General features: G+C 41.3%; 1 protein-coding gene across 1 annotated transcript in view; it reads left to right on the plus strand.

Moving 5' to 3' along the window:
• The first annotated feature begins 1101 nt into the window (after positions 1-1101).
• Positions 1102-13034, plus strand: part of LOC121927995 (hydroxymethylglutaryl-CoA synthase, mitochondrial-like) — an 82257-nt gene continuing 70324 nt past the window's right edge. The window contains exons 1-2 of the mRNA XM_042462148.1: positions 1102-1308; positions 8522-8979. Coding sequence (XP_042318082.1) covers positions 1199-1308; positions 8522-8979 — 568 coding nt within the window. The 5' untranslated portion in view covers positions 1102-1198. The remainder of the gene's footprint in view (positions 1309-8521; positions 8980-13034) is intronic.

Raw genomic sequence — 13034 nt, forward strand, 5'->3', positions numbered from 1 at the left:
TGCAAGAACAATGGACTGCTTTTCATGGTTAATATAATTCACTCTTTATCTCACCCTGCACCACTCCTCCATGTATGATAGCTATAGGAATGATAATTTTTATGATCAGGGTAGTTTTTAAAATGTTTACTGATTCAGAAAGAAAGAACATTTAAGGAATGTGAAACAAATCCTGGGCTAGAAAGAGCACAGACTGGTCTTTGCTATAATCTTTTGTTTGAGGATGGATATACAATTGCCCAATAGAACTACACTAAAGTTCTGGATTTCACAGTTGTTTTCTATAGATAGCAATTGCTTTGTGGTCAAAGAATATCCCCCCCCTCCACACACACACACACACACACACACACACATCCTCACAAACATTTTAAACTGAACCAAAAAATCCCTTTCTTCTTCAGCTACATGTATCACTCGACACTTGTCTTATTACTCTGGCATAGGTGGGCAGCTGCTACAAAGCCCACTTTTTATCGTTGGTCAAGTGCTCAAGGCCCACACTTTTGTTTTCTTGGGAAATGGAGTAGGTTTTTTTAAAAAATAAAGCATATATAAAAATGAGAACACCAAGGGGCAGCATGACTGGGCAGCCACAGAGAACAAGGGGCAGGTTTGTTGTCTGCTGTTCAAGATGTAGAAACAAGTCTAATGGTTTTAAGTTACAGTAGAGCAAATTTGGATTGACTCTTTGAAGGAACCTCTTGGCACTCAGGGAAATTGGACAGTGGAACCCATGGCCCAGAGAAATGGTGGGGTCTCTTTCTCTGGATGTCTTCAAAAAGAAGCTGGACAACTCCCTGCTAGGGGTACTTTAGTGGAGTTTCTGCACTGAGCAGCAGTTTGGATGCAATGGCCCACGGGGCCCCTTCCAACTCTACAATTCTAATATATATATATACTGTATATAATAGTGGAGGGTTCAGTGTTTAAAGGCAACAAGCTCCTTTGAAGTAAGAAGTGCCTGGCAGTTAAGAGTGATGCTACCGGGGTAAAAAATACTGAACCCCTGCAGGATCTGCTGATGTGCCATGACCTTTGGTTAGGCATAGCAAAGTGCATACTGTTTGCTCCCTTGATAAGGGCTGGGAGGGACTTAGCTGGGTTCTGTAACCAGGGACTTGAGGGATCTTTTCAAAAGCCAGTGAGACTTAGAAAGCAGTTGCTCCTAAGTTCACCTTGACTAGTCAACCACTGCATGAAAATGTTCCGGCTCTTCAGCCACACAAAGTGTTGCTTCCAGGTGAAACGGGCCCTACAGAGACCACTGTGGCCAGCACAATTTTCAGCAGTCCTGCCACAGAACAGGTAAGGGTCAGCAATGGCTGACTTTGACAACCCATCGAATCATAGAATCATAGAGCTGGAAGAGACATTCTATAATGTAACCCACCTTTTATTTTCTGTAAAACATATAGATATAACCTCCTGCCTCGAAAATAGGATAACAGAATTGTACCATAATTAAAATTGACACTGCAGAGCATCAAGTTTAATGTTCTCTAGAATCATCAACTGTGAGCCTAGAAATAGAAAATGTATTCTTATTTTTTTAAAAAAATTCTCTTTAACAATCACACACATTCTTTTTTCCCTTTCCTTGTACGCATCTTCCAATACCATTTAATCTTTGTTAATTACTTTTGAGTTCTCCCCTGTCTGTGGGAGAGATTAGTGTGTTTTTCTCTCTGGAGCCTACAGTGATAAGAAAATCAATAGTTCAAGGGATATCTCAAAGATCTGGGCCATGTCAGTGCAAATGTAGGGCAAAGTTTTTCTTTTCAGCTACATGTTTTGAGACTATGTACAACATGAATGCTGACTCCAACACCCATTTAAGTACCAAAGGAATATGTTCCAAGGGCAGACACAAGCACACAGATGATGACACTTAGTTCTGGTGACTTAGCATGCATGAAAACATTGTATGAGATGGGCTGCACACTTTTCTAATTCCTATTGATTTACCAGCCAGAGTAGCCTGTATCCTAATTTTAATCTGTTGCGACAAGTATTACAAAGAACTCTATGGCATGGATTTTTGTGGACTATGCCTCACTTCATTCAATGCTTAAGGAGTTCTCTGGAATTTTAAGCATATATAGAACACACAGGGTTGAAGCTGGACAGTACAACTAGAGGGACATTAAAAGGAAAGTACTGGCACTGATTTGAGTGTTGGACTGTGGCACTGGAGACCAGAGTTTGATTCCCAGCTTGGCCATGGAAAATCCACTTTCTTCTTTGTTCTGTTTTCTTTTTCTTCCTCTTCTTTTATTCATCTGTCTCTATGTCATGTTCCTGATATAGTTTGTATGTGAGTTTTTTAACTTTTGAAAATTATTAATAAATATTATTAATTATTAAATCTACTGGATGACCTTGGGCAAGTCACATGCTCTCAGCCTTAGGGGAAGACAATGGTAAACTTTGTCTCAACAAATCTTGCCAAGAAAATTCTTTAATAGGCTCACCTTAGGGTTGCCATATGTCGGAAACAACTTGAAGGAACACAACAATAAACTAGTTGTGATGTTTGCATTATGAATGTTGACCATTCATATACATCGTGCTGATAACAAAAACAACTTTGCACTGATCCAGTCAGACAACATGTGCAATGTAAGAAGGAATTTTCATCCCATTAAACTCACTTGCAATATATTAGAATTTCCCAATGAATTGTAGCTCATCAGTATCTTTTTCTCTAATACCTTTTTGTCAGGATTGGGCTAATCCTGCCATGATATTGTGCTGGTGAATCCTGTATCATGTGTTTGATCCAACTGATATATATGGTTTCAACTGGAAGGTATGATAATATGTCATAATACCTCACTTAGAGGTTTAGCTTTATATGAATATGCTGTGGGATGACAAAATATAGTGGAGGGTTTACTTCAGGTGTATTAGTGGACATATATTTGATATAATATATGTGCTAACTGATATGTGTGGTGATATCCATTTGATACAAACCTGATAGTGTGATGCTTTGTATAGAACTGTTGTTAGGTTGGTTGACAAGTGTACACTTTGATATATAGAGTTATATATAGCTATAGATTTATGATGATATGATGATGCATTGTTCCTACTAGCTGATATGGTGTGTGAAAGCTTGTTTGAATTCTCTTGGGAGGGAGGAATGCAGATATGTTGTATATGTTAATCAAATAGGTAACATATGTTGTTAGTTAGAGTAATAGTTATATAACTAGCAAAATGTGGATACAGTACTTTTATATATTTTAAATATGTTAACTACACAGTCTAAGGTAGCTTCAGAGAGAGGGACTGAATCACAATTGGGTTTTGCCGAAAGCTTGGTAAAGGAATGTGTAAGGGTGTTTTCCCTTTGGCTTCTGAAAACCTCTGTTATCAACTGCTGTGACAGAAAAACTAGGCAAGGCTGACCTGGGAAAGAAGGAAAAACAATCAAAAAATAATCAATTATTTTGAGAACAGTGAAACAATTGAGCCCACCAATTTCATAATGTGGAGCAAATGCTTTTGATGTATGTGTACTTAGGTTTACGTTCTGTCCAAGGTGCCTGACTAGCTGCATCTCCATGACTTCAGAAGTAAACAGCTTACTTGTCATCCACAGAAGCCTTATCTACACTGTCTGGATGGAGAGTTCAACTATTTCCTGACAGTTGGAAAGAACTCAATACGATACTGATAGATGCAAATGCATGGAGAGCAAGACACTACTAATATAGAAGCAATGGTGGAAGAAACTCCTGGGAGTGACCTGGGTACTGCAGAGCAGGCCGAGCTGGCAGTCCAGAGACTAGGAACTATTCCTTGGGGGAACTTCACAGTCAGCATGGGTGAGGTGGGAGGCAACCAGCTGGAGACTCAGGCTGTAGAATCCACACCAGCTGGGACTGGTTTGGAGTCATGGTACAAGGCTGAGTTCCAAGCAAAGAGGAAATGTCACTGGACCATTAGAGTTTGGGACTGGGATGTCCATGGGGGGAGAGGGGCACACATGCACTCTGGAAGAGGAAGACACAAAGGTCAGGATCCTCTCGCTTGAAGAAAACATATATGTCCTGTGGGGGGTGGTCCTGGAGTTGCTGTGGAAGAAGGATAGCAGTCAACTTGTGGGGACTGTGCCTATCAGCCCAACCAGAGTGGCCTAGGCGATCCTTCTGGCAGTACTGGGGATGCCACTGCATGCACCAGCGATAGTGACAATAGGACCACAACCACCTCCCATCCAACCAATCCCTCCACCTGGGTGGCCAGGGGACCCACAGCCACTGGCAATCCTGCAGCACCAGTCCTGGAGACCAGAGTTGCAAGGCATATGTGAGCTGGGGGTAAGGTTCTATGGGAAGGTGGAGAAGCTGCCATTCTTCCTTGCCCAGGTTGCTGGATTTATGAATATGTGGGAATACATCTTCTCCAATGGGGCTTTGAAGGTGTGGTACGTGACTACCCACCTGGAGGAAGAAGCTGCCAGCTGGCTGGTATACCTCTATGATGAGGGAGCACTGGTTCTGAATGAGCTACAGATCTTCATGATCAGGTTGTGAACAAGGTTTGAGGACCTCTTCTGTGTGGTGAAAGCCCACTCCCAGCTGGTAACCTTACACCAGGGGTCCCAGTGAGAGAGTATGGTGTGGGACAGACCGCCCCAAAAGGGCGGCCTGCCGGCAGCCTTTTTTCCTCTGGAGGGATGCCAGCGTCCCTCCGGAGGAAAAAGAACCTGAAAAAAACGGGTTCTTTTTCTGCTGCTGGGCAGACGTAACAAGTGTGCTACTGCATGTTGCCATTACAGCACTGCCACGCCATGTTAGGGTTAGGGGCCGTGTGGTTGCCGCACGGTCCGTAACCCTAAAATCGGCGCCAGCATGGTGCATTTGGGCCGTCTGTTTCGTCCCTACGTTGAGGAGTTCTGAAGTTTTGCAGCCCAGACCACTGACTGGCCAAATGCTACTAAAGTGTCAGAACTAGTGGAACTCTCCCCCTAGACACAGTAAATAAGGCTTCAGTCTGTGATCCGTAAATTATTTACTTCTGTAGTCATGGAAGAGTACATACATCAGATAAAAGCATTTCAAATGTCTTAGCTCCAACTTCCAAAATTGGCAGACTTAATCATTTCACAGTCCTCAAAATAATTAGTTTTCCTTCTTTCCTAGAGAAACTTCATCTAGTTGTTTCAATGGCTATGGCAGTTGATAGTGAAGGCCTTCAAAAAGACTTTGTTGAACCCATATAACTATTTACATATCATACCCACTACAAGAAATACTGTATCACATCATCATACATCATACATCATACAGCAGGAAAAGAGATTCCACCTCAACATTAGGAGGAACTTCCTGACAGTAAGGGCTGTTTGACAGTGGAAAACACTTCCTTGGAGTGTAGTGGAGTCTCCCTCCTTGGAGGTCTTCAAACGGAGGCTGGATGGCCATCTGTCGGGGATGCTTTGATTTGGATTTCCTGCATGGCAGGGGGTTGGACTGGATGGCCCTTGCGGTCTCTTCCAACTCTATGATTCTATGATCTATAGGTATCATAACACTTAACAGCTGGCCCTTCGTTTTCGCAGGGGATCAGTTCCAGATCCCCCCCCCCAAAAAACAGAGGCTCACGCATATTCAAGCCTCATAGGTGTGCATAGCCTGGTCACATGCACCATAGGACATAACGGAGGTCACCCCTCCACGGATATTTGAGGGTGCGGATCTCAGAGTTAGGAGGGGTGACTGTATATATCCAGGTGTACATATGTCAGCCAACAGTTCTGTTCACAGAATCAAACTATCCTGGTTTGGATCAAATGCATATCCATAGAAAGAAATGTGTAATGCCTCCTGCTGCTGTGTGGACTTGCTGCTTGCTACCTGCATGCTCCATCTCACCTGGTGGACTGCTGGCCTCAGACTGCTTCTTGCCAGGATCAGGTCCCAGGTACCCAGCCAGGAACACCTGTTCCCCTTGGGAAGGGGATAGAGGCTGGTTGCCTGCTGTAATGGTACTGCCACTGGCTGGCGTGACGGCAAAGAGGGGTCACCCCTTTGGGGGAGCAACTTCAGGGGGAGCAAGGGAGCATTTGGCTGGTATGGCAAGGAATATTTTAATATGTTTTAATGCAATTAATTTAACTAAATTTTGATGTTGGTATTTTAGTTTAGGTAAGGGGATGCATTTTAGTTGTGTATATGTTATGTAATTGTTTATGTAATTGTTTTTGCATTTTTATAAACCGCCTTGATCCTTTGGAAAGCCAGTATATAAATAATAATAATAATAATAATAATAATAATAATAATAATAATAATAATTATTATTATTATTATTATTATTATATCAATTAGCACATGTATCATGTCACATACATCTCAGTTTACACAGCTGAGGTAAAGCCTCCATTCCTCCATTCTTGTCATTCCACAGCATGTTTATATACAGCAAACATCTAAGTCATACCTTCCATTTGTAACCATGCATACATAGATAATAGCATACATTACAGTTGGATCAAACATATGATACAAAACAGGATTCTCCAGCACAATATCATGGCAAGGTTTGTGATGGTTTGCATCTGGACCTCTTGGATTGGGCCTTGTTGCAGGACAACCCACCCACCCTGTTTGGCTGGGTCCTTCTTGGTGGAGAAGGGGAGCTGGTAAAGGAAACTATAAAGTTGGACAGATAGTGGCAAGGTCTAACTACCAACCCCACCATCAAGAGGCTACCCAGCAAGATGGTGCGCCAGGAGAATGGAAGGTTGAGCGAGACAGAAAGGCAGTGGTGCAGAAAGATGGAATTCTGCCTGGCCTATGGCAAAGGAGGACACCTGTTAGCCAACTTTCCGGAAAGGGTCACCCACAAGGCAACAGAAGAGAAACCCATGCTGGCCCCCAAATCGGGCAAAAAGAAGCCCATTGGGAAGAAGCCAGCTGGGTACATTCTAGGAGCAACCTCTCCACACACACACACAACAAGACAACTAGCGAACAACAGACCAAACCATGTTAACCCCAAATGCTAAGTTCATGTGCCCTTTGCAAATAGTGGGAAGACAACATTTTGCCACTCCTGCTAACCCCCACCAATTTTTTTCTCACATATTTCTGCATAGGCATTCTTTGGGGGTGTAGGGGAACATACCGCCAAAGTGGCTTTAGAAGAGGTGCTAATTCAGGGATGGACAACTTTGGTGGACCTGTAGGCCAGTTTCCTACCACATGGAGTGTTTGGGGGATCACATGAAGTGCAACAAATGCCAAGTATAGGGAGAAATGAAACAAAGCAGGAAGTGACTAGAAATCTACTTCTGGTTTTAAACAGTGGGTAATTTTCAATGTTAAATAGTACAGTGGAGTCCTGTGGCCTAAGTTAATGGGGAATCACAGTTCCTGGAAGCTTCTGGCTGAGCATATTAACTCCTTTTTGCTAGATCAGTGGGTCATAAATCTAAATGAGATGGAGAAATATTCACAATTTGTATATCAAAAAAACTCAATTATGTATTTATTTAAATCTTTATATACTACATTATATTATATATAATAGAAATTGATGATGCCTTACAAAAATGTTCATTAAATACAGAAACCCCAGTAAAACCTGTACAAATCACTAAAATCAGCATCATTTAATAAAGGCATGTGTGGGATCATAGGATTTATTGATTGTGTGGGGTCTTTTTAAAGGGGCAATAAGATACATATGATACCCAGCATGATGCAATGATTTGAGTGATGGACTATGACTCTGGAGACCAGGGTTCAAATCCTTGCTTAACCATGGAATCCCACTGGGTAACCTTTGTCAAGTCACACTTTCTCAGCTCAGAACAAGGCAAAGGCAAACTCCCTCTGTACAAATCTTGTCAAGAAAACCCTGTGATAAGGTTGCCATAAGGTCAGAAACAACTTGAAGGGACACAACACCAATAAAAAGATACATCTAATTTGGAAGAAGAAAATACATTGCTCTTTGGACTTGATTCCTAGCCCTGTCCAGCAACTTTGGCCTTGTGTTCACTTAATAAAAGACATTTGCATTAAACATTAACTTCCTGAACCTATGAACCAGTGTAAAATTTATACAGAAGAAGATCTTGATTTTTAGGATTAGAAAATGGAATGGAAGACAGGGTAATTGGAGGTAGATGCCATCTAGAGTATTCAGCAATGAATTTAATTTTAAGAGGCAGAATGAGAAATTTTAATAATGTCATTTGCCAGGCTTGGAACTATTTGCTGATTACCCTGTTCTATTCTGCAGGCCACATGGCTTGGACATTAACCATTTTTCCTTCCACACTTCTTTTGCTTTGTTTACCCACTCACCTGACAAAATGTACTGAAGAACTTGAAAGCTTGCACAGTATTTTATCACCTTTGTGTTGGCCAGTACAGATTTTACTGTTTTTCTGAATACATCTGTTTGCTTTGTAAGAGTCCAGTCATTCTTGAACCCTAGAAGTCAAAGATCCTTTTTCCAGTATAAACCTTAAACCTTCTCTCTGATTCTCTTGCAGTTTCTCCACTACTTCTGTGCATTGCCAGACCCAGACTGTCTCCTCATGGCCTAAGGATGTCGGTATCCTTGCTCTGGAAGTGTATTTTCCTTCCCAGTATGTAGACCAGACTGAATTGGAAAAATATGATGGTGTGGATGCAGGGAAATACACAGTGGGGCTAGGACAGAAGCAAATGGGCTTCTGTTCAGCTCACGAGGACATTAATTCATTATGTCTGACTGTAGTTCAGCGTCTGGTAGAGCGAAGCCATCTTTCTTGGGATTCTATTGGCCGGCTGGAGGTTGGCACAGAGACTATCATTGACAAATCCAAAGCAGTCAAGACAGTTCTAATGCAGCTATTTGAAGAGTCAGGAAACACCGATGTTGAGGGCATTGACACGACCAATGCCTGCTATGGAGGAACAGCTTCTCTCTTCAATGCAGCTGACTGGGTGGAATCCAGCTCCTGGGACGGTAAGTAATGCCAGACTGAGCCTCACCCTCTTTGGATAATGTGAGTGATAAGTTTTTAATAGTTCTTGAACCTATTCAGTGACTTTTTCTGGGAAAGCCATAATGTTTGCATAGCTTATGCCCTAGAGATGTTGTCATATTTCGTTGCTGCATGTTTTTACTAAAAGTAAGTTTGCCACAAACCCATTGCATTAATTTCCAATGCAAACAAAGTGATGATCAATATTCTACAACAAAGACCTTTACCATATATTGAGTGGGAAATGCTAGATGTCCAAACTGGGTTCAAAGAAAGAAGAGACACTAGGTTTCATGTTATTGGGTATGTTGGATAATGGAACACACCAGAAAATTTCAAAAGCAAATCAGCTTGTGCTTTATAGATTATAGCAAAGCCTTTGATTTTATACAGCATGAAAGCTATGGGCCACTATTAAAGAAACTGGTGTGACACAACATTTGATTATCCCAATGCATAACCTGCACCCAAGACAAGAGGCCATGAATGCAGAGAAACTGAATGATTTCCAATGGGCAAGGGGGTCAGGCAAGGCTGCATTTTATTACTTTATTAGTTTAACTTGTGTGCTGAACATAGCATATGTAAAGCAGTGTTAGACTTGGAGGAAGGATGCATGAAAATTTGAGGAAGGAACATTAACAGTTTAAGCTATGCAGATGACACCATACTACTAGCAGAACATAACAAAGACTTAGAATGTTTCTGAAGAAAGTCAAGGAAGAAAGTGCAAAGGCAGGTTTACAGCTGAATATTAAGAAAATAAAAATAATGACCACAGATTACTTACATAACTTTAATATAGACGACGAAGACACTGAAATAATTCAAAATTTTCCATACCTTGGCTGAGTCATTAATCAGAATTGTGACTGCAGACAAGAAATCAGAAAAAACTAGGATGTGAAGGGCAGCTATGAAGGAACTAGACAAGATGAAAAATAAAGACAGGATTGTCCATGTCATCATATTACACATTTCTATGTAGGATTGTGAAAGCTAGACAATGAAGAAAGAAAGAAAACCAACTCATTTGAAATGTGGAGAAGAGTTTTGCAGGTACCATGGACTTCTAAAAAGACAAATAAATGGGTCCTAGAGCAAATCAAGATTGAACTCTCCGTAGAAGCTAAGATGACTAAACTGAGACTGTCATGTTTTGGACATATCATGAGAATACATGACTGACTAGGAAGGGCAATAGTGCTTGGTAAAATAGAAGGCAGTCAGAAAAGAGGAAGACCGCTTACACATTACAGGTGGATAGTCTCAATCAAGGAAGCCACAGCTCTGAGTCTGCAGGACCTAGAGGGGGCTAACTTAGAGGTCTCTCATTCAAGGGGTCACCATAAGTTGAAGTTGACTTGACAGTAGTCAACAGCAACAGGGTTGCCAGGTGAAATAAGGGACAAGACTCTTGTACCTTTAATAGTAGTGCAGAGTAATGAACTTCAGCTGATGATGTTTTTCATGCAAGCAACACCTGCAGAAATTCCCTTTTCTAAATAACCATTAAAGGCACAGGAGCCTAAGCACTTATTTCATCCGGCATCTCTGTTATCGATAATCGAGTTTCCAGTAGAAAATGCATTTCCTGCGGTTTTGTATTTCTAATGCCAGGGGGCACTGGCTCAAAAAGTCTTGTTCTGCTACTGAAGAAAGAATTGGGAGGATACAGTGTCATTGTGTGTATGTTTCTTCACCTCACCTCTCCACTTATGCCAACCCCATTAATGTCATAGGATTTTCTTAAGCAAGGACTACTCAGAAAAGAGATTCCACCTCAACATTAGGAGGAACTTCCTGACAGTAAGGGCTGTTCAACAGTGGAACACACTTCCTCGGAGTGTAGTGGAGTTTCCTTCCTTGGAGGTCTTCAAACAGAGGCTGGATGGCCATCTGTCTGGGATGTTTTGACTGAGAGTTCCTGCATGGCAGGAGGTTGGACTGGATGCCCCTTGGGGTTTCTTCCAACTCTATTATTCTATGATTCTATTAATTGGTTTTGCCAGTTTCTTCCTCTGAAATATATAGTGCCTATAGTGCCTGATATTTGTTGGCAGTCTCCTATCTAAGTACTAGCCAAAGCTGACCCTGCTTAATTTCCAAGATCAGACAGGATTTGTTGCCTTTGCGGTTTTTAGGGTCCTCAAAATTTCCTAGATGTGGAGTTGATACCACAGCAATCCAGGGAGGAAGTAAAGGCAAACAGATTGCCCTTGTCTCTTCAGGCAGAAATGTGTTAAGGTTGTCATCCAGAAACTGCAGGTGCTACAATCATCTTATGGACTGCAGCAGTAAGGGAGTGGTGAATTTTTAGTTCCAAAGCTAATTTATTAAAGAACACAAAGGTGTTAAATAGTAGATTTTCTTACACTATTTGTTTCCTTACTAGTGATTTTAGAGGTAGGGGGCATAAAGTGATATGCGAGAGCAAGAAATTATATAGATTTTCCCCTTTCTATATCACACCTTTGTAGTTTTCAATAACAGACTCGAATGCTTGAGTTCTACGCCAGTCCTTTCTTATTCTCAGAGCCAAACTAGGAGTGAGGTAGAAGGTCTGTGAACTCCATTAAAATGTTAATGGCAGCTGTGGAGGTTAATTCTGGTAAGGATCACAGTGCTGCATGGCTTTACAGTACAATTACAGTCGGCCCTCCATTTTCACGGGGGGTCCGTTCCGGACACACACACACACACCCCGCAAAAATGGAGACTTGATGATATTCAAACTGCATAGGCTTGAATGGAGTGCGTGCCTGCAAGCATGCACTGATCATGTGCTGTGGGGGCATGCCCCGTTGAATTTAATGGAGGTCGCCCTTCCGTGAATATTCAAGACCACAGATCTCAAGTCCACGAGAATGGAGGGGTGATTATACTTTGAAGCTGCTATTTGTGCTGGGTAGTAAGGGGGTTGATATGCATATACCAGTGTTTCCTGAGTCTTATCTAGCTTGGCCCTAAAACTGAAGCCCCACTGAATTTACTGGGATTAACTTCTGTTCTGAGATATGTGTTTGGAATTGGGCATTATGAGATATTTCTGCTATATCGTTACATTAGAGAAAATTTTAGTATAATTATGCTCTTAAGATGGAAGTTACCGCACAACAGTTTTAGATATATCAACAAATGGAAGAGTTGTTCTCAATTCCACATATATTGTAAAGCAATTTCCCAATTTTAAAAAAAGATAGATAGATATTGCTAGTGGTTTTACATTAACTTTTAAAATGGCTAATAATAAGATCTGGTTCTAAAGTTCACCCTAGAATTTGACCAGGTGAACTTTATACTGTGAAAAATGTGGAATACATGGACTTTTATCTCAGTCAAGGCTTCGGCAAATCACTGCCTCTCACTCCCACTCTCCACATCATCTGAGAAAACAACCCCCTTCATGCTATTCTAGCTCACAGGCCATGTATTTCTGATTCCCCAGCAAGTTTAAAATTGCTATTTCCTCTAGTAAATAGGCAGCCTGAGCTCACCCCAGGCCAGTGGCATTACTGGGAGAGTGCAGGGGGTGCAGACCACAACAGGTTACACCTTACGGGGTGTGTGTGTGACACCACTGCTCCTCAAACAGCTACCTTGTGGCAGAAATGGGCTGTGGCATTCATCTGCTTCCCTTTAAAATGTTTTATGAGATGGTGGGAGTAGGTGAAGCTCAGTAAGAGAAGAAAGGAGAGGCCCCAGAATTTTTTAAAATTAAAATTTCAAATTTCAAAATTTTAATTTTTAAAAAAAATCAATTTTGATTTATTTAAATATTATTTTTAATTTTTCTTTAAGAACATCACAGTCTAACCAAATCTTCTCTATGTAAATGTAAATACATTTAGGTTGTGCATATGATATTGTAATGTGAAAGTATAATTTTAATTTTTCTAGTTGTTCATGTCATATTCAGTGGTACGAGGGAATTATGATTTATGAGTAACATTAGAGGGGGAAAAGCATTACTATGGTGTGAAATGGGTGGGTGACACCATGAGTTACCACACCAGGTGACACCAACCCTAGTGAC

The sequence above is a fragment of the Sceloporus undulatus genome, chromosome 4 (genome assembly GCF_019175285.1).
Source record: "Sceloporus undulatus isolate JIND9_A2432 ecotype Alabama chromosome 4, SceUnd_v1.1, whole genome shotgun sequence".
Classification (NCBI taxonomy): Eukaryota; Metazoa; Chordata; class Lepidosauria; order Squamata; family Phrynosomatidae; genus Sceloporus; species Sceloporus undulatus.